The 27,110-nt window shown below is 39.7% G+C and overlaps 1 protein-coding gene across 10 annotated transcripts in view; it reads left to right on the forward strand.

Moving 5' to 3' along the window:
* pip5k1ba (phosphatidylinositol-4-phosphate 5-kinase, type I, beta a) overlaps positions 1 to 27,110 on the forward strand; it is a 171,506-nt gene that overhangs the window by 89,900 nt on the left and 54,496 nt on the right. For 8 of the 10 annotated variants that reach the window (XM_059974727.1, XM_059974731.1, XM_059974733.1 and 5 more), the window contains 6 exons: positions 5,999 to 6,082; positions 6,948 to 7,037; positions 10,536 to 10,666; positions 13,405 to 13,522; positions 16,227 to 16,379; positions 19,676 to 19,975. In XM_059974727.1, the coding sequence (XP_059830710.1) occupies positions 6,948 to 7,037; positions 10,536 to 10,666; positions 13,405 to 13,522; positions 16,227 to 16,379; positions 19,676 to 19,975 (792 nt within the window). In that variant the 5' untranslated portion in view covers positions 5,999 to 6,082. Of the gene's footprint in view, positions 1 to 5,998; positions 6,087 to 6,947; positions 7,038 to 10,535; positions 10,667 to 13,404; positions 13,523 to 16,226; positions 16,380 to 19,675; positions 19,976 to 27,110 lie in introns of those variants that run through there. The other 2 variants (XR_009513131.1, XR_009513132.1) reach the window with 2 other exon arrangements.

Consider the following 27,110-nt stretch of genomic DNA (forward strand, 5'->3'; position numbering starts at 1 on the left):
AAATCTTAATCGGATCCCCTTTTGATCTCTTACCTGTATTTTGATAGCTCTGGTGTGGGGAAAAGTTTCCCACCGCCTTACAATCCTTTGCCCTAAAAGTAAAATAATCGACATTCCCATGAATCGCTTGAACTGCTGTTTCAGAAGGAAAAACAAACTTTCACATTTGTAATGAGCAAAAATGCGGGAAAAGAGTTGGGTTTCGATGAGCAGTGAGGGATCTAGAAAGCTAAGCAGTTTTTCAGAAGGTTTTCCTGGTGCTTGAACAACTAAAAGACACCCACCAGTACCAGAAAGGCTGCATTGAACATGGAAATGTGTAGCGCAAGAACAGGCAGTTCAACCCACAATGTTGCACTGAACTAATTAAACTAATAATTAAACACCTCACTAAACTGATTACTTCTGCTATACAAGCTCCATACCCTTCCATTCTTTACATATTCACGTGCCTATCTAAGAGCCTCTTAAAGGTCTCATTCAATTCTAAGTAATACCTTTATTTGTCATATGAACATTAATGCATATAGTGAAATACATCTGGGTAGTCTCCAGCCCCTTGACATGAACTTTGAATTCTCCAACTTACGGTAATTCCCTCCCCCTCCCTTCTCCCATCCCACTTTCACTTTGCCTCCTCCTCCAGCTGCTTAACACTTCCCTCATGATTCCACCTCCTTCTACTACCTATAGTGCTTTCCCCTTACATTCCTCTTCCACTATTCCTGCCTATCCCCTCCCTGCTTCCCCTCCCCCACCCCTTGATCCCTGGTTTTTCACCTGGCTCCACCAGCCTTCGCCTTCCCACCTTCTTTACAGGGCCCCTGTCCCCTCCCTCTTCAGTCCTGATGAAGAGTCTCCACCTGAAAGGTTGACTGTTCATTTCCACGGATTCTGCCCGACCTGCTGAGTTCCTCCGGTGTGTTGTACGTAGTGAAATACATTGTTTACATCAAATCGGGGGGAATTGGGCTGGTCAGTCTGCAAGTCTCGCCACACTTCCAATACTTACCATACCATGCCTATAATACTTACCTAACCCTAATCTATGGCTGGCTGGTGGCGCAGTGACATCAGCACCGGACTCCAGCATGGAGGTTCCTGGGTTCGAATCCAGTTGGGCTGTTCCCGAGTACGCTTTCCCTCTGTGCTGGGTTGAGTATTGAGCTCACAACTTAACCTCATGAAATAAAGAAAAATACTGCGAAATGTCTGTGTGAGGAGTGGCGCGCCACACAGTCTTTCGTTCCACGCCGTGTAAGGCATGAAAATGCCCAACGCTGGCCTGTCAGGCCTGAGTCAACATTGTTGTCATCATCGTCATCTAATCTATGTCTTTGGCAGTCCTGGAGAGAACGTACAAACTCCTTGCAGGCAGCAGCGGGAATTGAACCCTGATCATGCAGCTGGTGCTATAATAGCTTTACACTAACAATTATGTTACTGTGTGACCTCAATTAAAATTTGTGCCAGCACATTCTGGCACCCACCACTCGTGTGTGTGTGTGTGTGTGTGTGTGTGTTTGTGTTTAAGCTTGCCTAACATATCTCTTTTGAACTTTGGGGATCTCATCTTCTTTTTGGGTAGTCTCCAAACCGAAGGCATGAATGTTGATTCCTCTAAATTCTGGTATTTTCTCTTCCTCCCCCATTCTCTCTTGTCCCATTTCTCATTCTGGTTACCCACTTACTCCTCTTCTCCTCACCTGCCCATTACCTTCCTCTGGTTACCCTTCTGTTTCACTTTCTTCCATGGGCCATTGTCCTATTAGGTTCCCCCTCCTTCAGCCTTTTACCTCTTCCACATATCTCCTCCCAGCTTCTTGCCTCATCCCCTTCTCGCCCACCTTCCTCCTCAATAGTTTTCCCCACTACCTGCCAGCATGTACTCCATCCTCTCTCTCCACATTTTCCTCTAGCTTTTGTTCCTTCCTTTACAGTCCTGATGAAGGATCTCGGCCCAAAACAGCAACTGTCCACCGTAGATGATGCCTGGCTTGTTGAGTTTCTCCAGCATTTTGTGTGTGTTCCTTTGAACCTGAGCCCTGTCATCTTAAATGCACGCCCTCTGGTATTAGACACTTCTGCCTTGGGGGTGGGGGTGAGACACTTCTTGTCTCTCTATCTGTGCCTCTCATTATCTTATAAATTTAACTACTGTATCAGGTCTCCCCTTAGTCTCCACTGCTGAAGGAGAACAACCCAAGATTGTCCACGCTCTCTGTAGCTCATGCCCTTTAATCTAGGCAGCATCCTGGTTAACCTCTTCTGCACCTTCTCCAAAGGCTCCACATCTGTTTCATAAAGGGGGAATATTACTGGTCACCCCATTATGTGAAGGATGTAGCAATCCATATTTGGCCTAACCAGAGTTTTATAAAGCAGAAAAATGACTAAAAGGCCAGAAGCAGAGGAAGACAGATATCTCAGCTGCAGTGTCAAAGGTAATATCAGAAATGGGGACTGTTGAATCATGGATAAATTCAAGACAAGAAGAATTGAGTCTTGGAGATAACTAAAAAGTAGAAGGACTTCAATTTTGCAGGTTTTATCTCTTGGTGTTACTGATTCTGGCTTCCTCTCATAACATAAACCTTTGGGGGAGGTTTTCTACCATCTGCCCTATACCTTAATGTATGGTGTACACTGTTCAGTTTGAAAGATGTGCATCTATTGTTGGTTAGACCACAGATGATGGGTTTCCTACATACTGACCAAATACTGGACGGTGCTTGAAGTGCAGACATGAGCCCTGCATCTTTGATGGCTTGCAGAACAATGCAACCCCTCTTTATTACAGGAGCACACTTTCCACCCACTATGCCTGTGTGAGTTCTTTGTCAGAGCTCTCCATTCACTCCTACTTTTCTCTTTCCCCATTGTTCCACTGGAATGCATTTCCCTTCATTTGGTTTGACTCCCCTGTTGATGAATCTGTTCCTGCTCTTTTGGGTGACGTAGTCCTGATCGCTATAACACACTGGGTTTATTCTTTCTTGGCTTTGTGATTGAAGAAAAAAAGTATCTCCGACCAATTAAATGCCAATGATCATCAATAATATTTGTGTCAGCAGGAAGATTTTCACCTGTCAGTATATAAGCAAAGACAACCAGTAAGATATAGAAAATACATTTTAAGATTTAAGATACAAATCTCAACATCATTTATAAGATCATAAGGTACAGGAGCAGAAGTAAGCCATTTGGCCTGTCAAGTCTGTGCCACCATTCAATCATGGGCTGATCCAATTCTTCCAGTCATCTCCACTCCCCTGCTTTCACCCCATATCCTTTGATGCCCTGGCTAATCAGGAACCCATCTATCTCTTTAATGAAACCAACGACTTGGCCTCCACAGCTGCTTGTGGCAACAAATTCCATAGATTTACCATTCTCTGGCTAAAGTAATTTCTCTGCATCTCTGTTCTAAATGGATGTCCTTCAATCATAAAGTCATGTGCTCTTCTCCTAGAATTCCCCTACAATGGGAAATAACTTTGCCATATCTAATCTGTTCAGGCCTTTTAACATTCAGAATGTTTCTATGAGATCCCCCTTCATTCTCCTGATCTCCAGGGCTGCTCCAGGGATCCCAAGAGCTGCCAGACATTCCTCATATGGTAACCCTTCCATTCCTGGAATCATTCGCATGAATCTTCTCTGAACCCTCTCCAATGTCAATATATCCTTTCTAAAATAAAGAGCCCAAAACGGCACACAATACTCCAAGGGTGGTCTCACGAGTGCCTTATAGAGCCTCAACATCACATCCCTGCTCTTGTATTCTATACCTCTAGAAATGAATGCCAACATTGCATTCTCCTCCTTCACCATTGACTCAAACTGGAAGTTAACCTTTAGGGGATCCTGCATAAGGACTCCCAAGTCCCTTTGCATCTTTGTGTTTTGAATTCTCTCTCCACCTAAATAATAGTCTGCCCATTTACTACTTACACCAAAGTGCATGACCATACACTTTCCAACATTGTATTTCATCTGCCACTTCTTTGTCCATTCCTGCCATGGATGGTCCCAAGCCTGGCTATAAAAGGAGGTTTGGGCATGGAGCTAGCAGCCCCATCCTGTAAAAACTCAAAGCTACAGGAATGCCTACAGAAGCTCCAAAGATCTCATCCCTGGGAGAAGGAGGATACACCAAGAAGACGGGTGTCATCTGGGACAATTTGAAGGACTGGCCCAGCACCTAAATTTCTAATAAGCTGCTGTCGGCAACCTTTGACCCCATAGGGATGAAGGGCTTGAGAAGAAATATGTGGTGCAAACATTTGGACTTCTTTTATTCCTTTTATTAAGGGAGCTAGGGCTTTACTCTTTGGAGAGACGGAGGATGAGAGGAGACAAGATAGAGGTGTACAAGATATTAAGAGGAATAGACAGAGTAGACAGTCAGCGCCTCTCCCCCAGGGCACCACTGCTCAGTACAAGAGGACATGGCTTTAAGGTAAGGGGAGGGAAGTTCAATGGGGATATTAGAGGAAGGTTTTTCACTCAGAGGGTGGTTGGTGCGTGGAATGCACTGCCTGGGTCAGTGGTGGAGGCAGATACAGTAGTGAAGTTTAAGAGACTACTAGACAGGTATATGGAGGAATTTAAGGTGGGGGTTATATGGGAGGCAGGGTTTGAGGGTTGGCACAACATTGTGGGCAGAAGGGCCTGCAATGTGCTGTACTATTCTATGTTCTATGTTTGTTGACATCCACATACATTATATACTACTTGCGTGACAATTGCAGTAGATTAAACATCAAAGTCCCTGTAAATGCATTTGCTCTCCCTTGATTATGCCAATAATAAATGAATTTCCTCCTTACAAAGAAAGCCTCCATTGTTTAAAATCTAATGCGAAGGATAATATCGAAACCAGCATTATTGAGTCAATAACCAGTAATTAGTACTACTTGCCACCATTGGAATGTTATTTACAACTGTGTCCTTGAATTCTACTGTGGAAATTCTGGGACTCCTTTAGAGAGGCAGTGCACTGGCAGCCATACTCTTAGCAGCTGCTGCCATTTTGCTGGCTTTCAAGGTCACTTCAAATGTTGCAACGTCTGAGGATAAATGACAGTTTCAAATGTGACACGGATTCTTCACGAACTCTTACATTTTCACAGAAAAAGAATGTCAAGTAGGAGGACTAAATTATCAGGGATTGTTTAAACCTGAAAATATGCTCTGCATGGAACTTTTGTATGGTTTTGTTCATTACAGTTGATGCCTTTTTAAAATTTCTATTTTAAACTAATCCAATGTTCTCCTGGCCTGCATCCTATCATTGTCTTACACCAGCTTGTTCAACTGGAACCCAGTTGTTCACATCCTACTGCACATTTCTTTACGCATTGCCTGCATGATCAACCATATTAGTCCTTGACAACATCTCAGTTTTCCTGCATCTCCTCCTTCGTTTTGATTCCGTCCATGAGAGCCAGCTAACTCCCTCCGCCATCAACATTTCAGTTTCTATAACTCTTCTGCTTATTTAACCATCCAAGACACCTCAAATCCTCCAGTTTTGCTATCTTGTACATAGCCCACTTTGACTGTCACTTTATGCATAGCTGGCTCCTATTTACAGCAAGTTGGCTATTATGTTTCTTGCATTGACTACAGGTTATATTTAGAGGGGAAAAATAGTCTTTGTAAAATTTTATAGATCAGGTGCCAACCTGGAGTCCACAGACCATTTGATTAATGATAGAATTCCATGGCATAAAAAAAAGTTGGCAAACCCCTGTTCAAGATTGTACTGAAGGGAAGATGTTATCTTTTTTTTACCATTGTCAGCTATCCTACTGGGATCTAAGCTCTGGAATCCCCTCCCTAAACCACAATCTCTTGTTCTGTCTTCATTACCTTTATCCAAGTATTTAATATCTCCTTACAGGGCAATCTTAATTAGTAAAATGCTACATGAATTAGCCAATTGCAGAAGATCATGTGCCTGTTCTCACACATGTCTATGCTTGATCAACAGGTGCTAATCCTCTGTGTTGTATCAATGAAGAAGCTTGATGCCACGATAAGCTGCAGATGACTTGTAGCCTCATTGCCAAGGAAGGTAACTGACAGACCATGTTAATGTTGAGGTATCTGAATCTGAGAAAATACAACTTCATGATACATTACATATATTTGGTTGCACTTTCCAAACCATATTACTGCAAATCTTTTTATTGACTAAGTTCAAATAGAAATGCTATTTCTGTTTGCTAAAACAAACTGCTGGAGTAGCTCAGTTGGTCACCAGTATTTGCAAAGGGAAATGGATGCTTGGTTAGTGTTTTGAGTCAAGAGCTTCATCTGTATCTGAAACCTCAGCTGCCCACTTTGATCCACTATTCCTGCCTAAATCCACTGAGTTCCTCCAGCAATTTGTTCTTTGTTCTGTCATCTATGGTATCTTGTGTCTCTTGATATTTCTGTTTTCTATTTTGATTTCCTTTTGTTTATTTAATAATGATCCATAAATATCCAACAAGATAAGTAAAAAGACTAGTTTCAGTAATAGTACTTCACCACCCCCCTCCCCCAACTACTGTGTAGACACATCTTTCTGGCATATGTTATTGGATTATCTTCCTCACCAATACTCAATAAGGAAAGCAGTCATCTTAAATTTTGCGGAACTTCCAATGATATATAAAAAGTGAGAATAATATTATAAATATCCTTTATTTCTCCAAACATGAAGAAGAGTGAATTTTACTTTGTCTTAGTGTATGTTAATGGAAAACCAAGCGTACAGGAATAATGGCCTGAAATCTGCTTGCCTGGCAGTGTCCCAGATCCCTTAACTATCATTGTTTCCATTTACTTTTTCCAAATTTGTAAAACGTTTCATTGGTTTGCTTGATATATGTATGTTCCTTTTAAAAAATATATCTGAATGAAAAAGTAAATAAATTCTTAAATTTGTTTACCAGATGAGTTCCACTGCAGAAACCAGAAATACAACTGTTAGACAAAATGGGCACAGTGGTGAAAGTAACTTGCGGGAGAAGATCTACAAGAAGGTAAATGACCAGTAGTTTGGCAGGCTTCTTAACAAACCCGTTTGCATTACATTCATGGAATGCGTTGTTGAAAATAATTTTAATTGAGGACATCTTTCATTGTGCTGTGTGCATAATGCAATAGATTCTGAACAGATCTGGTCATCAGCAGCAGAGCTGTACTTCTCTGTAATTTATAACATATGGGACATCCCTCACTCTTATAAACAAGACAGCAGAGCAACTGTAGTTAATCAGGAAGGTAGACCACTAGGTTAGTAACGATACCTAATGTACCTGAAATGAGTTTCAAGTTGAGTGAGGTTAAAAGATATGCAAACTTCAAAGCAGCCGACTATCTACAGATGTAAGTGGTCCCACAATCATCAGCTCACATCAAAACTCAACAATCTTGTCATAATTTGTTGCAACCTGCTGGTGGACTATTAACAAACTAAAAGGACAAGGAATTTCCAAGGATATCCACAACCTCAGTAATTGCCTTTAGTCAGATACGTGGAAAATAGATGATCCAATCTAGTCTTCTGAACATCTTCAGATAGTTTGATAGTCCAGTAGCATTTGTGGGAGGTATGGAATTATTGATGAGTCGGGTCTAAACCCTGCATTAGGACAGGTTCTCAATCTGCAACATCGACAATTGCTTTGCTCCCACAGATGCTGCTTGGCCCAGTAGATTGTTTGATGAAACCAGACAATATCACATTTCATTACTTACTGAGCTTCTAGTCTATCTATTCCAATACAGCTACAACACTAGTCTGTAAAATACCTGTGACAAAGAAAAAAAACCCAAATTCAATCCAGGTATTAACTATATGGAAACAAAAATAAATGCATTACAAGTCCACAGGTCTGTTGATCATCAGTGAAGTGGCAGATGGTATTAGCAACAGTTTCAAGTGTACTTATTCAATAATGGACTGTTCACTGATGGTTTAATTTTGAGTTTTTCCAGGAACCCTCTGACTAAAGCTTCATTACAACATTAGTTCAACATGTGGATGGTAAGAGATGAGTTCCTGAGGTAAGGTTAGAATGGGAACCCTTGACATTAAGGCATCATTTCACTGAATGTGACAACAAGGAGTCGGAGGAAAGTGAAAATCCCTGGCTGCTGAGGAGAAAATTCTCCACTGGCTGAAGCTGTACCTCACACAAAGGAGGATAGTTGTGGCTTTGGAGGTCAAATTGGTTCCAGGACATTGCTGCAGGAATTTCTCAATATATTGTCCTAGGTCCATCCATAATTATCAGCTTTATCTGTGATCTTCCTTCATAAGGTGACAAATGGGGATGCTTGTTGATACTCTGCTCCATTCAAACTCATACAATGGAGCCATTCATGTCTGTATTAGCAAATCCTGGACAATTTTTGGGTTCGATTGATAAGACACAGTTTACTTTTGTATCAAACTAATATCAGTCTAATAGACATCTCTAACAAGAGGAAGAGTCTAACAATCAGCCTTTGCCAAGTTCCCTGAAGCATCAACATTGTGGGGATTATTGATAAGTGGATTGGATTTTGGTTACAAGACCTAGTCAGAAGAAGACGACTAGAAGGTTAGCTTCTTTTGTCCCGTACATCAAAACGTACAGTGAAATCTGTCTTTGCAATCAAATCAAATCAATGAGGATTGTGCTACTTCCATGCTTCCAGCACCAACATGGCATGCCAACAAATTTACTGAACCAAACTGTATATCTTTGTTATGTGGGAGGAAGCAAGAGCACCCAGAGGAAACTCACACATTGGTGAAGAGAACATGCAGACAACTTGGCCCTGAAAAGCATTTAAGCTAAGTGCTAGGCTACTGTGCTGCCACCTGATGTTTGATATTCTGTGGACTTCCAAAGCCTTTCCAGCATCTCAAAAAGCAGGAATATATGTGAATACCTTCCACTTGCCAGGAGGAAATCACTCCAGCAATTCTTGAAGTTCAAAACTACCCACCTGCTTGCAACCCCTTCATTGTCCCAGATATTCACTTACTCCACCAACAGCCGACCACAGTTGTTATGAGATCTACAAAGTGCATTGAAGCGGCTTGCCAAAGTTTGGGTGGCACAGCTGACCAAGCCCATTTGCTACCAAGTGCATACCATCCCAAGTTGGAAATGTACAAATGTACCACCGATTCTTCATAATTACTTGGTCTAAATCATGCAACTCCCTACCTAACAGCACCTGGGAGTGCTTTTATCAAATGGACAACCGGGTACAAGAAGCTCGTTCAACATTAGTGCTTCAGGCAGCTGTGATCAGGCAAAGAAACCCATTCTTTCCTACATGAAACAAAATGAAATCCCACGCATGCTGCAGTGAGGGATTGGAATCATTATGTTTTGCCACACTGAAATTGGTGTTCATCTTGGAAATAAATGTGATTGAATTTGCAAACCATAAATCAGGAGTTCAAATCCCAACCCAGTTTATAGAACAATTAAATAGTTTCAATAAATCTGGCCATACCGGTACTTTACAAGTAATGGTCATCCCATAGTGCAGAAACTGTGGCCACTTAACCTACCAATCTGCACACCTTGGGTATGTTGGGGGGCTGAATTTGAGGTTGGTGAATAGTTATATTGGAAAGTTAAAGATAGCGTGTCGTTGAAAAAGCCTGTGTACACTTGTAAATTTTTGTATGTACGTGTTTTCATGTGTCTGTTTATAAATACTTTTCTTCACAACTTCTGGGTAGATTTTGCTCTTTTTTTTCCACCTGGCACCAAATAAAACCCCTTGCACTAATGTGCTGTTTGGCTTACCATTTGTTTTTTTTAAAAACTGGTGACCCTCACTGGGCATGCTTACCCACACCTGATAACGAGATGTAACAGACTGTTCTGTAAATGTGGTCAATGAACATCAGGCTTGCAAGCAACACTGTGAGTGTAATTGATATTCACTCACAGTACAGATATGATACAGCAGAGTTGATTTTTCTTGTTTACAAGATGTTTAATCAGTTTGGGCAAAAATGTTCTGTAAAGCTTTTAAGCTTTTCTTTGTACATCTGCATTTTCATGAAGATTGAGGCATGGAAGGAGCATTTTGATTAGGGCATCCAAGTGTGGCATTTGGTCATGGTCAGAGCATTGTTGCTATGCCTGAGTACTCCCCTTTTATCACAACTATATGATCAGAACATTCTGTTTTGTTTTATTGTTGCTGAATAGACTTTGAAATTCTTCTGACTATAAGCAATTTTGTTTTATAAAGCTTTGTATTACACACGAAAACTACCAGTTTCTTTGTGACAGTTTTTAAAATGGCTCAAGACTTATAAAAGAGGTACTATTAAATCAAAAAAACTGCTATTCTGAACCACAGTTCAATGAATGTGGGTGATGAAGGTTGAAAAAGAAATGATTTTGTAGAAGATATCTTAAATGTGGAGAGGGTTAGAATGGAACTCCAATGAGTGGAGTCTTATACACAGAAATCTAAAACTGAAACAATGCAATATTTATATTTTGCTTTTGCTCCAGACTCCATCATCTGCGCTTCAAGCATCTATCCAACTGGGGATAGGTTATGCTGTTGGAAACCTTACCTCCAAACCAGAACGAGATGTGCTCATGCAAGATTTCTATGTTGTTGAAAGTGTCTTTCTACCAAGGTTGGATTTTAACTTTTCTTTTAAGAGACTTAGTTCTACTTTCAAAATAATTCCACTTTAACTCTGACATTCTGGTTAACTATTTTATGGTAGATTTAAAAGAAATTTTGTAAAGTTGTTATGAAATGAAACTACAAGTTATCCTCTGTAGAAAATTCATACATCACAATGAACAGCAATAACATCCATTTACATGACACTTGTAATGTAACAAATATACCCCTAACGAAATTGTAAGTCTTCCGTAGCCTTGAATTGTTCTTTTCAGTTTTCATATTAAACCCTGAGGATCAGAGAAATAGATCTTGCCAAGTTGCATGGACCTTGGCTAAAATCTGTTGGTAGTAAAGGGATCAGAAGGGAAGGATCTGTGAGTTTAATACTTAAATTTAATCCCATACCCCAACTCTTTAAATGATCTTTTAGTCATCATGCGTACATGTCTTTTCTTGCTTTGTCATTCACTTTGGGCTGATTATGCCTCCTAATCTAATATTGGCAATGGGTTAAACAGTCTGTATGTTGGAAGCACCACAAGCAACAATACAATGACCAGCAGATATTCTGTGTTAGCACCCCTTTCCTGTACTGTTGCTGTATCCCTTGATGTGCAGAATTCTGTCGATCTTTTTCTGGCGTATACTCAGCGATGCAAAGGCTTAAGAACGGATCATTCCAAAGATTCACTAGCCTCTGAATGAAGAATTGGCTGAGCCCTCACTTTGTCACTGTGGTGGTTCTAAACCAGGGCTTTCCAACCCCTCTCATGCCATGGACCAACACCATTATGCAATGGGTGCATGGATCCGAGGTTGGGATCTGCTGTTCTATACTTTCCATCTCTTCCTCTACTCTGACAATCCATGAAAGGATATTGTATGTTTCAAAGGGGCTACAGACTATCTAAACTCAGGAAAGCACAAGTCCACTCTCTGTCCTCTCTTGACAGGACAAACTCACTATCTCAGAAACAACCTTGTGTACTGCCTCTATTGTAAATCAATTGTTCCCTTGTAAGAGAGACCAGACTGGAGCAGAAGATTCTAATACAGAGGCCTAAATAAGTGCAGTAAAATGTTTTTATTCTTGTATGCAGATTCCCTTGCATAATTTGCTTTCCAGATAGTTTCATGGCAGCATGCTAATTATAAATAGCGTCACAGATAGACAGTGTGGTGAAGTTGGCCTTCAACAGTCAGGGATTTGAGTATAGAAGTTAGGAAGTTATGTTGTAGTTGTACAAGATGTTGCTGGGGCTACATTTAGAATAATCCCTCTTTTGTTTTAGCCATCTTACTATAGGAAAGATGTAATTAAGATGAAAAGAGTGCATGGAAGATTTGCAAAGATGCTGCCAGAAATCAAGGGACTGAGTTATTAAAATAGGTTAAATGGTTTGGGACTGTTATCACTGAAGCTTAGGAGAATGAGGGGTGATCTTGTGGAGGTGTATGAAATTATGAGGGGTATAGATAAGATCAGTGCACACAAACTTTCTCAATTGGGGAAATTGCACAGTTTGGGAATTGAACTCGTTCCTCTAGAGGGCATAAATTTAATGTGAGAATGGAGAGGTTTCATATGAAACTGGAGGGGCAACATTTTATTCCAAAGAGTGATCAACATTTACAACAAGCAGCCAGAGGAAGCGATTGAGACAGGTACACCAACAACATGTAAAAGTTACTTGGACTCGTACATGGAGAGGAAAATTTTACAGCAGGGATTCTTAATTTTTTATGAAGTGGACCCCTTTGACAGTCTGGTGAACCCTATGGACCCCTTCACAAGCTAATATATTAAATATATAAAAGACAGGAAGACTGCGATCATGTTCAATCTAGCATCTAATAACTACTGTAATTTCAAAGTAGTGATGAGTATGCCGTAAATAATATTTTGAGATGTGTGTAACATCTATAAAATGCTGTGAAAGAATTTGTGATTTCTTTTGGTGACAAAGTCACAGGTACTGCTGACACTACTGTGGTTTGTCGCCTACATTCATAATTGAAGGAAATGCTAAATTTCAGTTGGAGGTTAGTAAATATAAAGCTGTAATTTTTTTCACATTCAAATTCAAGGACCCCTTGGAATATATCCACAAACCCCCAGGGACAATGCTCACCCCAGTTAAGAACCCCTGCTGTAGAGGAATATGGCTCAGAAGTGGGGAAATCGGACCAGTGTAGATGGGAACTTTGGTCAGCATGGACATATTGGGCCAAAGGGCCCATTTCCATGTTATGACTCTGAATTTCTGATTCTGTATGAAGACACATTTCAGTCATTTAAAAAAAAATTCAATTTCTCATTATTTTTGCAATATACTGGATAATTTTGCACTTTTTTTACATTGTGTTTCATCTGCCATCTAATTGGCTGTTCACTTGGCTTGTTTACATCCTCTTGAAACTTCTGCATCCCCTTCATAACTTGTACTACGAACAGACTTTAAAAACAAGTTACACGTAATCCCCTCATACAAATCATTGATATAAATTGTAAACATCTGGAACCACAACATCAGTCCTTGGGAAGTATACAACACCTTAATTCTCACTGAATTTAAGAAGATAACCCATCACTGCCTCCTGATGGACAATTAACAACAAATTCCAACCACTCCAACAATATTGACATCTCATATAATGAATGTTATGTGTTTAAAAATTCCTGATATATGGTGTTTTTAATACACTCGTCAAATCAGTAGATCTATTCTCATTCCTTTTCAGTGAAGGAAGTAATCTTACACCTGCACATCGATACCCTGACTTTAGATTCAAGACGTATGCCCCGTTGGCTTTCCGTTATTTCCGGGAACTTTTCCATATAAAGCCTGATGATTATTTGGTAAGTTCCCTTTGTTGTCGTCTTTGGTCCAATATTCTTAAAGGATTCATGGAAAGGAAAGGGTGCTTAAATTCGTTGCTCTCCAAGGCACTGTGTAGGACATTTTTGCCATGAAGGGCTACATAGATGCAAAATAATGCCAACTATTTACCTTTATACAGTTCCATGAAATAGTAAAACACTCCCAATGTGCATTAATAATGCACCATGTAAAGAGATTGCAGCATAGGTAACTAAAGATTTAATATGAGGTAGACTTTGAAAAGCATCTTACATGAGAGGTAAAACTAGGTTTAGGAAACTAATTCCAGTGCTCAGGATCTCTGATAGCTGAAGGCACAGCAGCCAGTGTAGTGGAGACCAGAATGGGAGAGGGGTTCAAGAATAGAGCTTTAAAATAAGGCTGAGAATTTTAGAAAGCAACTATTTCTGGATTAAATCATGACATTCTTAAAGCATGATTTGAAGGTGATCTGGATGCAGTTAAGAATATTAATTGAATTGACATAATTGACCTGGATAAATTAATTGGGAAAAAGATGGGTTGAGATAGCAGCACATAAATTTCAAAATTACAACTTTAAAGGCCAGAAGAATATAGCATGTTCACTGAAAGGATAAGGCTTTGAAAGAGATGTGAGCAAAGTCAGTAAGTGTTTGTGTATTACTTTAATTTCTCTTTTCAAATAGATGGTAATTATGTAGCTTGTGAAGATTGACACCTGTAGTTATTTAACTTTCTCCCATGGAGTTGATCACACGTCATCTGACCCTGCTTATATTTTATGACTAGAAGCAAACAAGTAAATGCTTTATGTACGGTGTATCTAATGTGTAATCATGCATCAGCTTGGTGAGGATGAGGAACCTGCATTTTGTGCATCTTCACAAATCTCACACAATTAACCCTGCTCAGTTTTTCTACCCTCACATCTTCTACTCCTCCTCAACTACTTCATTAACTTTGAGAGCTTGCTGACCAAACAGAACAAAGTAATAGGACTAGTAATCAGTGACTGGGGCAATCTTTTAATTTGTTAATAAATGTTAATCTAATGCCAATCAACGCTCCCACCCAGCAAGTGAATTACAAAACCACAAAATCTCATTCCAACAAGTATCAAATTGTTGCTCCAGATGTTTCAATATTTTGAATCTTATCCTTCTGATCTTTTTCTATATTGTATAAATGATTTGATACTTCCTTATCTTTTGACTATCATGTTTTGATACTTACAGAAACATAGAAAACCTACAGCACAATACAGGCCCTTCGGCCCACAAAGCTGTGCTGAACATGTCCTTATCTTGGAACTACCTAAGCTTACCCATACCCCTTTATTTCTCTAAGCTCCATGTTCCTTTCCAGGAACCTCTTAAAAGACCCTATTGTTCCCGCCACCACTGCTGCCAGCAGCCCGTTCCACCCACAACTAAAGTGATAAGCTTTTGTCATTTGTTAGAGAATGGAAACAAAATGCTGATAATATTCAGCAGATCAGGAGACATCTGTAAAGTGAGAAACAGATTTAACTCTTCAGCTTGACTTTACAACATTGCTGTTGGACATGTTGATTACTTACATAATGTTATGCTTTTATTTCTGTTTTCTCAGAACTTCTCTATCCTTTCAAAGCAATAATGCTGCATGATTTACTGGCCAGGAAAATTCCATACCAGCTTAAACGCCTTTTTGATTTTGGGTCATTAGTTCATGGGATGGAATATTTAATCCATTGTTCTCATGCACTTGCCTTGTTTATCAGCTTATAGTGACAGCATGAGAAATCTGAGGTGAAGGATGCTGTGAGGTACCTCTGCTCTAGTTGAATGCAGATCTGTCAATCACTGTGTCAGCACCAAATGCCATGGCCATTTACTACACCACGAAGAAGGAACAGATTCAAAATTTATGATGATAGGGAAGCTACAACCTTGATCAGAGTTAATCAGTTTAAAACAATTTACTGTATGTTTCAAATATGCGGTGATCAGCTGCAATGTATTTGGTACAAATGTGGAAAGTGTACATAACTAATACAAATAGTTTCTAAGGCAAACATGAGGAAATCTGCAGATGCTGGAAATTCAAACAACACACATAAAATGTTGGTGGAACGCAGCAGGCCAGGTAGCATCTATAGGGAGAAGCACTGTCGATGTTTCGGGCCGAGACCCTTCATCAGGACTAACTGAAAGGAAAGATGGTAAGAGATTACTATCTCTTACTATCTTTCCTTTCAGTTAGTCCTGACGAAGGGTCTCAGCCTGAAACATCGACAGCGCTTCTCCCTATAGATGTAACCTGGCCTGCTGCCTTCCACCAGCATTTTGTGTGTGTTGCACAGTTTCTAACCAGACTGGAATCTTGTATGCATCCTAATGCCTATATTTTTAATATAAGTTATGCATTTGAATTTGCATAACAAATGTACTTAAAAAGTTGAATTTATCCATGCATTGGATGAAAAAAAAAGACGTGTTCAATATTATTGAATTAGTGACTTAATTTCACCTCGATGGTTGATTGGTTTGCATTAAAGAAATGTTACTACAAATTTTATCCTTTCCTTCCCTTTGGTGAATTAATAGGCTTGCTTCAGGCATTGATAACAAATGAACAAGAATCTTTGTAACTTTGAAAAAATTACAGCGTGAATGTTTTCCAAAATCCTAATATATTTATTCTCTTCCTCCTTGCCAGTATTCCTTATGCAATGAACCACTTATTGAGCTTTCCAATCCTGGTGCAAGCGGGTCCTTATTTTATGTCACAAGTGACGATGAATTCATCATCAAAACTGTGCAGCACAAGGAGGCAGAATTCTTGCAGAAACTGTTACCGGGGTACTATATGGTAAGACAGCAATAAACAAAGGCTTTCTAAGCCTTGTACTGGTATCCCCTTTCATTAATCATTGTATATAGTTGAGTATAGTGGAGAGTATGATCGTTTGATACTTTGGGTTTGAGAGGTGTATAGATTGGGAAAGGGGGAATGAGGCACAAGGTCGGTAGTTAGTAGCGGAGCGGACTTAAAGGGCATGTGACCTAATCCTGCAGTTTCTTACATTCTTTGTTCAATATTCTGTTAAAATGGTTGCATGTACTTTTAACAAGTCATGTAAAATATGATATTGGATTAAGAAATTGTACTCTGTGTGATATTTTATGTTTTTGTGTACACTTGTGGAACAGATTTAATAGTTTCAAAAGAGAAATGCTTAAAGAGATAATCAGATACTCGAAGGATGAGAGAGTTGGTTGTCAATCAGAGGGACAGGATTTCTCTTTGGAAGAGAGTGCTCAGAATGAAGGTTTCAGTAACTTTCTAAACTATTTTGTGGGCCTGTCGAGGTTAAACACAAAGAACTTGTAGCACATTTCTGTATTTTGGCTGATTTATTTCTCCTCGCAACCCCATTACCCTGCCTTCTCCCCATAACCTTTAACACCTTTACTAATTAAGTACCTCTCAACCACTGTTTTAAATATACCCAATAATTTGGCCTCCACAACCATCTGTGGCAATGTTTCACCTGATTCTCCTCCCCCCCCCCCCCATCGGCTAAACATATTCCTGGTCTCCTCTATCCTGATGCTGTGCCTTCTGGTCCTAGGCTCTCCCACTATTGGAAATGCCATCTCAACATCCGCTCTACCCAAGCTTTTAAATATTTTGTAGGTTTCAATGACAGAGACGTCATTCTTCCAAGCTCCAGTGAGTACGGGCCCAGCCATCAAACTTCTCATGGGTTAATCCTTTCATTCTCATAAGCCTCCTCTGGACCTTCTTCAATGCCAGCACACCTTAGATATGGGGCCCAAAACTCCTCACAATACTCCAAATGTGGTTTGAACATACCTTGTAAAACCACAGCAGTACCTCCTTGCATCTATATTCCAGTCCTCTTAAAATGAATGCTAACATTGCATTTGCCTTCCTTACCACCTACTCAACCTACCAGTTTGCCTTAACTCATCTAGCTCTTGTGTTCCTGAGTCCGTTTGTACTTCTGATTGCTAAATTTACATTCCATTTAGAAAATAGTCTATATCCTTATTCATGACCTTTCAGTTGACTTCCTGCTTCCTCAACACTACCTGCTCCTTCGCCTATCTTTGTGTCATCTGTAAACTTGGCCAAACTTCGACATACTTCAACATGACTGTACTTTTTCCCATAGATGCTGCCTGGCCTGCTGAGTTCCTCCAGCATTTTGCGTGTGCTGCAGGCAAATATCATAGCAGAACTGGCAAGTTTGATACAAAGAGAGCAAGTCCATTAAACCATAATACTGAGCGGAATTAGGCCATTTGGCCCATTGAGTCTGCTCAGCTATTTGATCATGGCTGATTTATTGCTGCCCTGGTCCCAATAGGTGATGTAGTCCAGGGTTTGAGGTCCTGTCAGAGTAGCAGGGACTCAGACATCTTCTCGTCCTTACCTTAGCATCTCTTTCAGCACTTTAATGACGCCTTTGCAAGCAATCACAGAGAAGGCAATATCTGTCCTCTCCTTCCCTTTGCTTCTCACCAGGGAGTCTTTCCAGATGAAACAATCATTCACCTGCACTTATTGCAAACTTGTGTGCTCGATTTTTGTGTTTGTGATTCAGCCTCCTATATATTGGTTAAATTAAATGACATTAAGCAATCACTTTAGTGTCAACAGAAGGGATAGGTGTAATTAGGCATCTTTAGTTTCATTGCTTTGGTATAAGATCATGGGCTTGAAGGGTGTGTTCCTGTGCTGTACTGTTCTATATTTATATGGAGTATCAGTGGTTCTGTCAAAGAGCTTCCTCTTGCCTACCCCTCTACTTCACTATTTTACTTCCACTCTGATCTCTCTGAATGTGGCTTATTTCATTGTTATAACAAGGCCCAGCATAAGTTGGAGGAGGAGCAGCTAGGCATGTTGCAGTCTTCCAATATTAATTTCTGGATCCTCTACTAACATTTTGTATCAGAACCGGCCATTTCTTCTGTAACTCTTCCCTTTGTGACATTGCCTCCTGTTGGCACAGCCTGACCTGCTGGCAGGTCCCATAGCTCTGTTCTCCAACAGTTTACATTCTTTTGTCTGTACTATCGCCATTAAACAATTGACCACTATTTATTGCTACAGCAACCCTGGCCTCACCCCTTTTGAGTATTCCTTTTACGGAATCTATCCCTTACTTCAAACCCCCTCCCCCCCTCCCCCCACACTTTCTCTGCCTCTCCTCTTTCCCAATTTTGATGAAGGTAGTTAATCTGAAACATTAACCCTATTTCTCTTTCCACAGATGCTATCTGTATTGAGAGTTTAATCGCTTTCACTTTCATTTCTGATTTCTGATTTGTTAAAGGTCATGAATGAATATATATAATGAAGGTATGTTGAATATATCACCTCGAGGCCAGGTCTACATTCTTCCTGCAGCCCAATAGAAGCCTTTTACTTTGCCACCCAACTTTTACTCGATACAGAATGCCCACAGTTGAAATTAATTATAATAATCGAAGCTGATGCAGTTTGGGAAGATTTCTCTGAAGCACATGCTCAGATTATAGATGCACTAATCTGCCTTTCTGGCTGTGTGACAGAGTGCTTGATTAATTCATGAAAGGAAACACAGTATCTTTGCGTAAACAGAAACAAGTATTTGGGAGGGGGTAGAAATTGGGGGCAGGGTTAGAAAGCTGAAGGTGGAAGTGTGATTGACAACAGCTTCAACCTACTGAGACAAATCCAATTTCACATAATTTTGTGAGAAAACATAAAAGGATTTTGTTGGAATGATAATGTCTTGCTAAATGTCATGATTAATGTATAAGCTGTATTGATTTAATAATGAGTTCAATATCCACTGTTGTCCTACAAGTAGGAATTTACCCAAAAATAGTCACCAAGGCAGATGGTTCAAACTAATGTTTCTTCCATTTCTTTATGATTACTCATAGTGTACAATGAATTTCATGTCAAATTTCCCATCCATAGTTTTGATCAAAATTGACTGCAGGATTCTCATTGATGGGCAGGTGTATGCCATATCTGCCTTTGACCATCATTGCATGGAATTGGGGGATTTAAGTATGGCCAGGCAGCACTTAGAAACTGATGTGCAACAAGTTTAATCTGAGATTTTTTTTTTCTCTTCCTTACAGAATTTAAACCAGAACCCAAGGACACTGTTGCCAAAGTTCTATGGATTATACTGCATGCAATCGGGAGGTACTAACATAAGAATTGTGGTTATGAACAATGTGCTGCCACGTTCTGTGCGGATGCATCAGAAGTATGATCTGAAAGGCTCAACGTATAAACGCAGAGCCTCAAGGAGAGAGAGGGAAAAAGATATACCCACATTCAAAGACTTGGACTTTATACAGGACATGCCAGATGGCCTCTTTTTTGATGCTGAAACCTACAATGCTTTGATAAAAACACTTCAGAGAGATTGCCGGGTAAGTGAAATGTTAATTTAATAATTGCTGTTGAACTTTTGAATAGATCGCAAAGGACATGGGTATACAGTGTTCTTAGCACAGATACTTGAAGCCTTGTTTAGACTTAATCGGATTACTGAGCTGTTCAGGGAAGGATGCATTGGAAACAATACAGCATTGTTACCTGAATCTCACTGGAATATTAAGACTTAAATATGAGGAGGAATCATAGAAATTAGCCTTGTGGACTGCAGAAAACTTCTCCCCATATTAGAGATAAGTCAAACTATAGGAAATAGATTTGGGGTAAAGGGAAAAAGATTTGACGGGGACATAAGGGAGTCCACCTTCACCCAGAGAGTGACGAGAACCCACAGTGTGCTCCCTGAGTGTAGTTGAAGCTGGGCTACTGACACAATTCAAGCAGTGTCCAGATGAGCATTTGCATTGACTAGGCATTGAAGGCAATGGAACAAATGTTGGCAGATGGGATTCACATAAAAAGGTCCTTGTTTGTTGGTGTGAACACGTTGGGCCAAATGGACTGTTTCCATGCTGTTTGATTTCTATCACTATACAATCCCCTGGAGATTTAAAGTCCAAGGAGTATTTTGGCCAAAAAGTGTGGTCTCTATCCTATGTCAGAGGTGGCCCTGTGCATTTGGCAAACTTATTCCTATTACACCAATTTATGAAACAAACCGCATCCCACCCATGCAAGATAAAAGCTCTACAATTTGATCGGAGTTTGGTTATGATATCAGTTTGAAAGATGTGATGGTGGCAAAGCACAGAAGAGGCTTAACATTTAAACACGTCTACAAAAAAGGTCCTTGAAATGCCACTTGTCCTATTGATAGTCTCTTTGAGTAGATACGGGTGTTTGGGTTAGTTTAAAAGGTAGGTGTATTACCATTACAGCATAGGATATGGCTTGCCAGCTCTGGGTGATTGTATTCCAGGAGGTTTCACCAGCCTACTTCTGCTCCTTCGTCTTGTGATCTTATGAGCTCTGGCTTCCATTTTAATAGTCACACTTCTGGCTGGCCATTACACTCATCTTCATGACACCTTGCCTTGCCTCCCTATCCAGTTGGAGATTGAATACTATTTGAATGATTCTCAACAGAGTTCATTTTTCTCTCTAACCCCCTTGCACGCACACACACACACACACACACACACACACACAAGTCTGGGTTATTCTGTTCTGAGATATCAGCATTGAGAGAAAACTAAGAGGGAAGTAAGTCACAAGTAGAAATTCCTGTTCATCATGGGTTCTTGTTTGTATTCCTTCTGTATGTTTGGTTTCATTAACTACGATGAGCAGAGATGAGGACAACAGCAGCAGCTGGAATCAGCATGCACAAATAGCCCTGTCAACCCAAGAGATAGCCCCACGTTATGTTTCAAATGAATTTAATTTACATTGATGCCCTGCAGATTAATCTATAAATTTTAGAGGATCAAAGATAGTTGAGGAAATGGCAGGCTACAGGAAGTAAATGGGGAACTAGGATTGATGGGATATTGCTATAAGCTAGTCTAAGTTCAATAGGGTGAATGATCTCCTGTGTTGTGAAGAGGTATAAAAATAATAATGACAATAATACTTACAGTTTTGATCCAACTTCTGTAATAAAGCAGAGAGGAGATAAAATCTGCTGCTTCAGTCTTTTAATTCAAGCAACTAATTTGTAATGTACACCATGTATCTGAACATTTGATTTGCTCTTATTATTTGCCAGCTTAATTGTGAACAGGTAGATTTTAGTATGTGTAGGATATAGTTTGTGAGCATTTGGAGTAATGGGTTTGACAAAGATAACTTCTATTGAACAACACAAAGGCTGAAATTGTCTAACACTGCAAATAATACGAGAAGGTCCGAGAGGTTCATGAGAATGATCACAGGAAAGAAAGGGTTAATGTTTGAGGAGCATTTGATAGCACTGGGCTTGGACTTGCTGGAGTTTAGAAGAATGAGGGGGTGGTGTCTCATTGAATATTGAAAGGGCCAGATAGAGTGAACATGGAGAGGATGTTTCCTATAGTAGAGAGTCTAGGACCAAAGGGCTAAGCTTTAGAATACAAGGACATCCCTTTAGAACAGATGAGAAGGAATTTCTTTAGCCATAGGGTGATGAATCTGTGGAATTCATTGCCTCAGACATCTGTGGAAGCAGTCATTGAGGATATTTACAGTGAGATTGTTATGTTCTTGCGTAGTTATGGAGAGAAGATAGAGAATGAGGTTGAGAGGGTAGTAAATCAGCCATAATGAAATCATGGAGAAGGCCTCTGGGTGGAATGGCCTAATTTTGCATTGTGTCTTATGGTCTAATAGAATGGTTCAGGTCTTGAATTTTGGGATTGGAGGTGGTGAAAGGGGAAAGCATAATATTTGCTGTCTGTTTTCAAGTAATTGCCTTGAAAAAAATAGCTCAATAATAATCAGGTTGATGGTAAAATGTTTGATCATGGCCTACAAATGGTGGCATACATTTTAAATGTTTAACCAGAACACAGCATGGCTAAAAATTAACCCTCTGTCATAAACAGGCATCGTTTGTGCTTGAACTCCTTATTGTGAAATTTTATTGACTTCATTGGATCTGAGTTTTGGAAACCAGTTTTAATGGAGGGCCATCACTATATTGTAAAGAATTTCTATCTCTTAAACTCCCTAAATAAGATTGTACAGCATTACTTTTGGGCAGCAGTCTCTGCTGAACCTTTAAATATTAAGAAACATGAAATGGAGGAGGAAGAATGGTGATAGGCTGCCCCTATATACAATAAAGATATATTTTTTAAAAATTTTAATTGGAGGTAAGTTTCAAATAAATGCCAAATAAAAATTGCCTATTGATTAGTTTCAACTGTTTGAAAAGATGGAGGAAGGTAAAGGTTTAAACTAGGATCAACAATGGGCTGTCCCCAGGTAAACAAATGGAGTTAGTTTTCTAAAGCCCTTAATTCAATTTTGATCATAAGTTGGTTAATACACAACAATGATTTAAAATGGTAACCACAGTACTGTAATGAATGACAGCAAAAGCACGAGGCTAATGAGAAAGAACAATTTAAAGAGAGAGAGAAAACTAGTTCTGCCACATGTAGAAATGAATTCATGCATGTACATAAGACTTATGAATTTAATAATATTATGGTTGCTTGCTTGTACTGTAGGGGTGTCCATAAGCTGGATATTTGTAACCTGATGCCAGTTTATATATTAAATGGTAGATGATTCTTGTGGAAGATAAGACTGATAACCTTGGGCATGCGTTTGATAAGTTATGAGTAATATTTATGCCTCGTAAGTTTGAGGAAAGTCGCTGACAGAACAAAATCAGGGTGATGTGGTAGCATAACAGTCAATGCAACTCCATTACAGTTCCAGCAACCCAGGTTCAATTCCCGCAGCTGTCTTTAAGGAGTTTATGCATCCTCCCTGTCTCCACATGGGTTTCCTCCAGGTGCTCTGTTTCCTCCCACATTCAAAAGACGTATGGATTAGTAGATTGATTGGTCAGGTGCATATAATTGAACAGTGTAGGCTTGTAGGGCTGGAAGGGTATGTTACTGTGCTGAATCTCAAAATAAAAATAAAAATCTAAACTTCCATTTAATAGTCAAAATAATAACCATTTAGTCTCCTATTATGAATATCCTGGGTGGCCACCCGTCTTTGAAATTTTTATGTTTTATTGTTTTACAACATCAAATCACAATGGAAAAGACTCTTTCATGTTAGTGAAAACTAATCTATACAAATTGGTCTATATTTATTACAATTATTAAACACAAAATAATTGATTGAATAATGACTCGCCCCCTTCAAGTCAGTATTTAGTAGATGTACCTTTGGCAGGAATTACAGCCTTGATCTGTGTGGATAGGTCTGTCTCAGCTTTGCACGTCTGGACACTGCAATTTTTCCTCAATCGTCTTTACAAAACTGCTCAAGCTCTGTCAGATTGCATGGGGATCGTGAGTGTACAGCTCTTTTCAAGTCCATTCACAAATTCTCAATTGGATTGAGGTCTCAATTCTGACTTGGCCACTCCAGGACCTGAACTTTATTGCTTTTAAGCCATTCTTGTTTGGCTTTATGCTTAGGGTCATTGTCTTGCTGGAAAACAAATCTCCCAAGTTGCAGTTCTCTTGCAGACTGCATCAAGTTTTCCTCCAGGATTTCCCTGTATTTTGCAGCATTCATTTTACCCTCAACCTTCACAAGCCTTCCACGATCTGCTGCAGTGAAGCATCCCCACAGCATGATGTAGCCACCACCATGCTTCACGGTAGGGATGCTGTGTTTTTGATGATGTGCAGTGTTTGGCTTACGCTAAACAATGTTTAGTCTCATGGCCAAAAAGCTCAATTTTGGTTTCATTGGACCGTAGAACCTGCTTCCAGTTGACTTCAGCGTCTCCTGCATGCTGTCTAGCAAACTCTAGCCAAAATTTCATGCAAGTTTTTTCCAACAGTGGCTTTTTCTTTGCCACTCTTCCATAAAGTTGTGACTGGTAAAACACCCAGACAACAGTTGGATGTGCAGTCTCTCCCATCTCAGTCACTGAAGCTTGTAACTCCTCCAGGGTTGTCATAGGTCACTTGGTGGCCTCCCTCACTAGTCCCTTTCTTGCACAGTCACCCAGCTCTTGAGAATGGCCTGCTCTAGGCAGATATATAGCTGTGCCATATTCTTCCCACTTCTTGATGATTGACTTAACTGTACCCCAAGCAATATTCAGTGTCTTGGAAATTTTCTTGTATCCATTTCCTGACGTGTTTTTCAATAACCTTTTCGCGGAGCTCTTTGGGTGTTCTTTTGTCTTCAGGGTGTAGTTTTTGCCAGGATACTGACTCAGCTGCAGTTGGACCTTCCAGATACAGGTGTATTTTTACTACAATCAATTGAAGCACCTTGACTGCACACGGTGATCTCCATTTAACTAATTATGTGACTTCTAAAACCAATTGGCTACACCAGTGATGATTTAGTCTGTCATATTAAAGGGAGTGAATACTTATGCAATCAATTATTTTGTGTTTTGTATTTGTAATTAATTTAGATCACTTTGTAGAGATACGTTTTCACTTTGACTTGAAAGAGTCTTTTTCTGTTGATCAATGTCAAAAATGCCAAATTTAATCCACTGTGATACAGTGCTGTAAAAAATAAATAAATAAAACTTGAAAACTTCCAAGGCAGGAAGAATACTTTGTATAGGCACTGTATATATTGTCAGAAGAACAGATCATAGGGCTTGGCGTCCAGGTAAGAGATTCCACAAAGCTCTCCATAGACTACAGTAGAGTCAAGGGTTTCAAAGTACATATGTCACCATGTAGTACCCTGAGATTTATTTTCTTGCAGGCATTCACAGTAGATGCAAAGAAACAGAATAGAATCAATTAAAAAATACACACAAAAGAAACAAATAACCCATCTGCAAAAAAACAACAAATTGTGCAAAAAAGAAAATGGTAAAACAAATAATAAATAATATCGAGAATATGAGTTGTATAGTCCTTGAAAATGAGTCCATAGGTTGTGGAATCAAGTTAGTATTGAGTAGAGTGAAGTTATCCACAGTGATTCAGGAGCCTGATGGTCGAGGGGTAATAACTGTTCCTGAACCTGGTGGTGCAGGTACATCCTTAACACTTAAACATTATTTCATGTAGCATTGCCCATAAATCCAAATAGACCACTCTTGACTCACTTTTGATTCTTTCTGGACTTCAGTATTGAAAATATCAGCACCTGTCCCCAGTGGGTTTAATGCTTAGTAAGCATGCAGGCAATTTCTTATAGTCTTAACTGTAGAAACATAGAAATCTACAGCACATTGCAGGCCCTTCAGCCCACAATGTTGTGCTGACCATGTAACCTATCTAGACCCTATTGTATCCACCTCTACCACCTTCGCTGACAATGCACTCCGCACACCGACCACTCTCTGCATGGAAAAACTTACCTCTGACATCCCCCTTGTACCTACTTCCAAGCACTTAAAAAAAACCCCTCATGTTAGCCATTTCGATCAATGCCTCTCATCAAGTCGTCTTTCATCCACCGTTGCTCCAAGGAGAAAAGGCCAAGTTCGCTCAACCTATTCTCATAAGGCATGTACTCCAATCCAGGTAAAATCCTTGTACATCTCCTCTGTACCCTCTCTATAGTATCCACAACTTTCCTGTAATGACGTGACCAGAACTGAACACATTACTCCCAAGTCGTTTCTAACTAAGATCTTATATAGTTGTAACATTACCTTACGGCTCTTGAACTCAATCCCAAGGTTGATGAAGGCCAACACACCATATGCCTTCTTAACACTGTCAACCTACACAGTAGCTTTGAATGTCCTATGGACAATAGACCCCAAGATCTCGCTGATCCTCCACACTGCCAAGAGTCTCGCTGTTAATATTCTGTTTTCAAATTTGACCTACCAAAATGAACCACTTCACACTAATGTTATTTCACATTTGTCTTATCTTAATTTTATCTTGCTTCACAACTATCTCTATGTCCCATCATTCTTTTATTATGGTTTTGTGCATTTGCTCTCTTGCTTGCTCTTCACCAATTCTGTTTTGAACATTATTGCTTCCTGTTCTCTTTAAAAAATTAAAACGACTGATGCTGGAATTCTGAAACAATGGGGGAATTCTGTAAATAGCACATCATTTGGCATGTATTAAGAGCGTGTAAAAACAAAACATTTTTAGTTCAATGAGTTAGCATTGGAGCTAGCTTGTTGTGATACAAACTGGGAAAACTGGTTATCAGAAATGATAGGACTTAGAGTGAAGTCTTGAGAGTTGCACAGTGAATGGTTGGCAGATAAAATGCTGTTCCTCAGGTTTATGTTAGAACAGTGAAGAAGGCCAAAGATGATATCAGAAAGGGATAGAATTACAGTGATAGGCATCAGAAAGTATCCTTGTGAACTGAACAAAGGTGCTTGGCAAAGTCAGTACCACATGTGTACTTGGTTTCAGTAACATAGTGGAGACCACATCATAAGCATCAAATGCCAGGTTAGAAAAGCTGCAAGTGAACTGCTGCTTCATCTAGAGGATGTTCAGATCCCTGGGTATATAAGATCCCTCTGACCTCCCTGTCTTT

This window comes from Hypanus sabinus, chromosome 7, assembly GCF_030144855.1.
Source record: "Hypanus sabinus isolate sHypSab1 chromosome 7, sHypSab1.hap1, whole genome shotgun sequence".
Taxonomy (NCBI): Eukaryota; Metazoa; Chordata; class Chondrichthyes; order Myliobatiformes; family Dasyatidae; genus Hypanus; species Hypanus sabinus.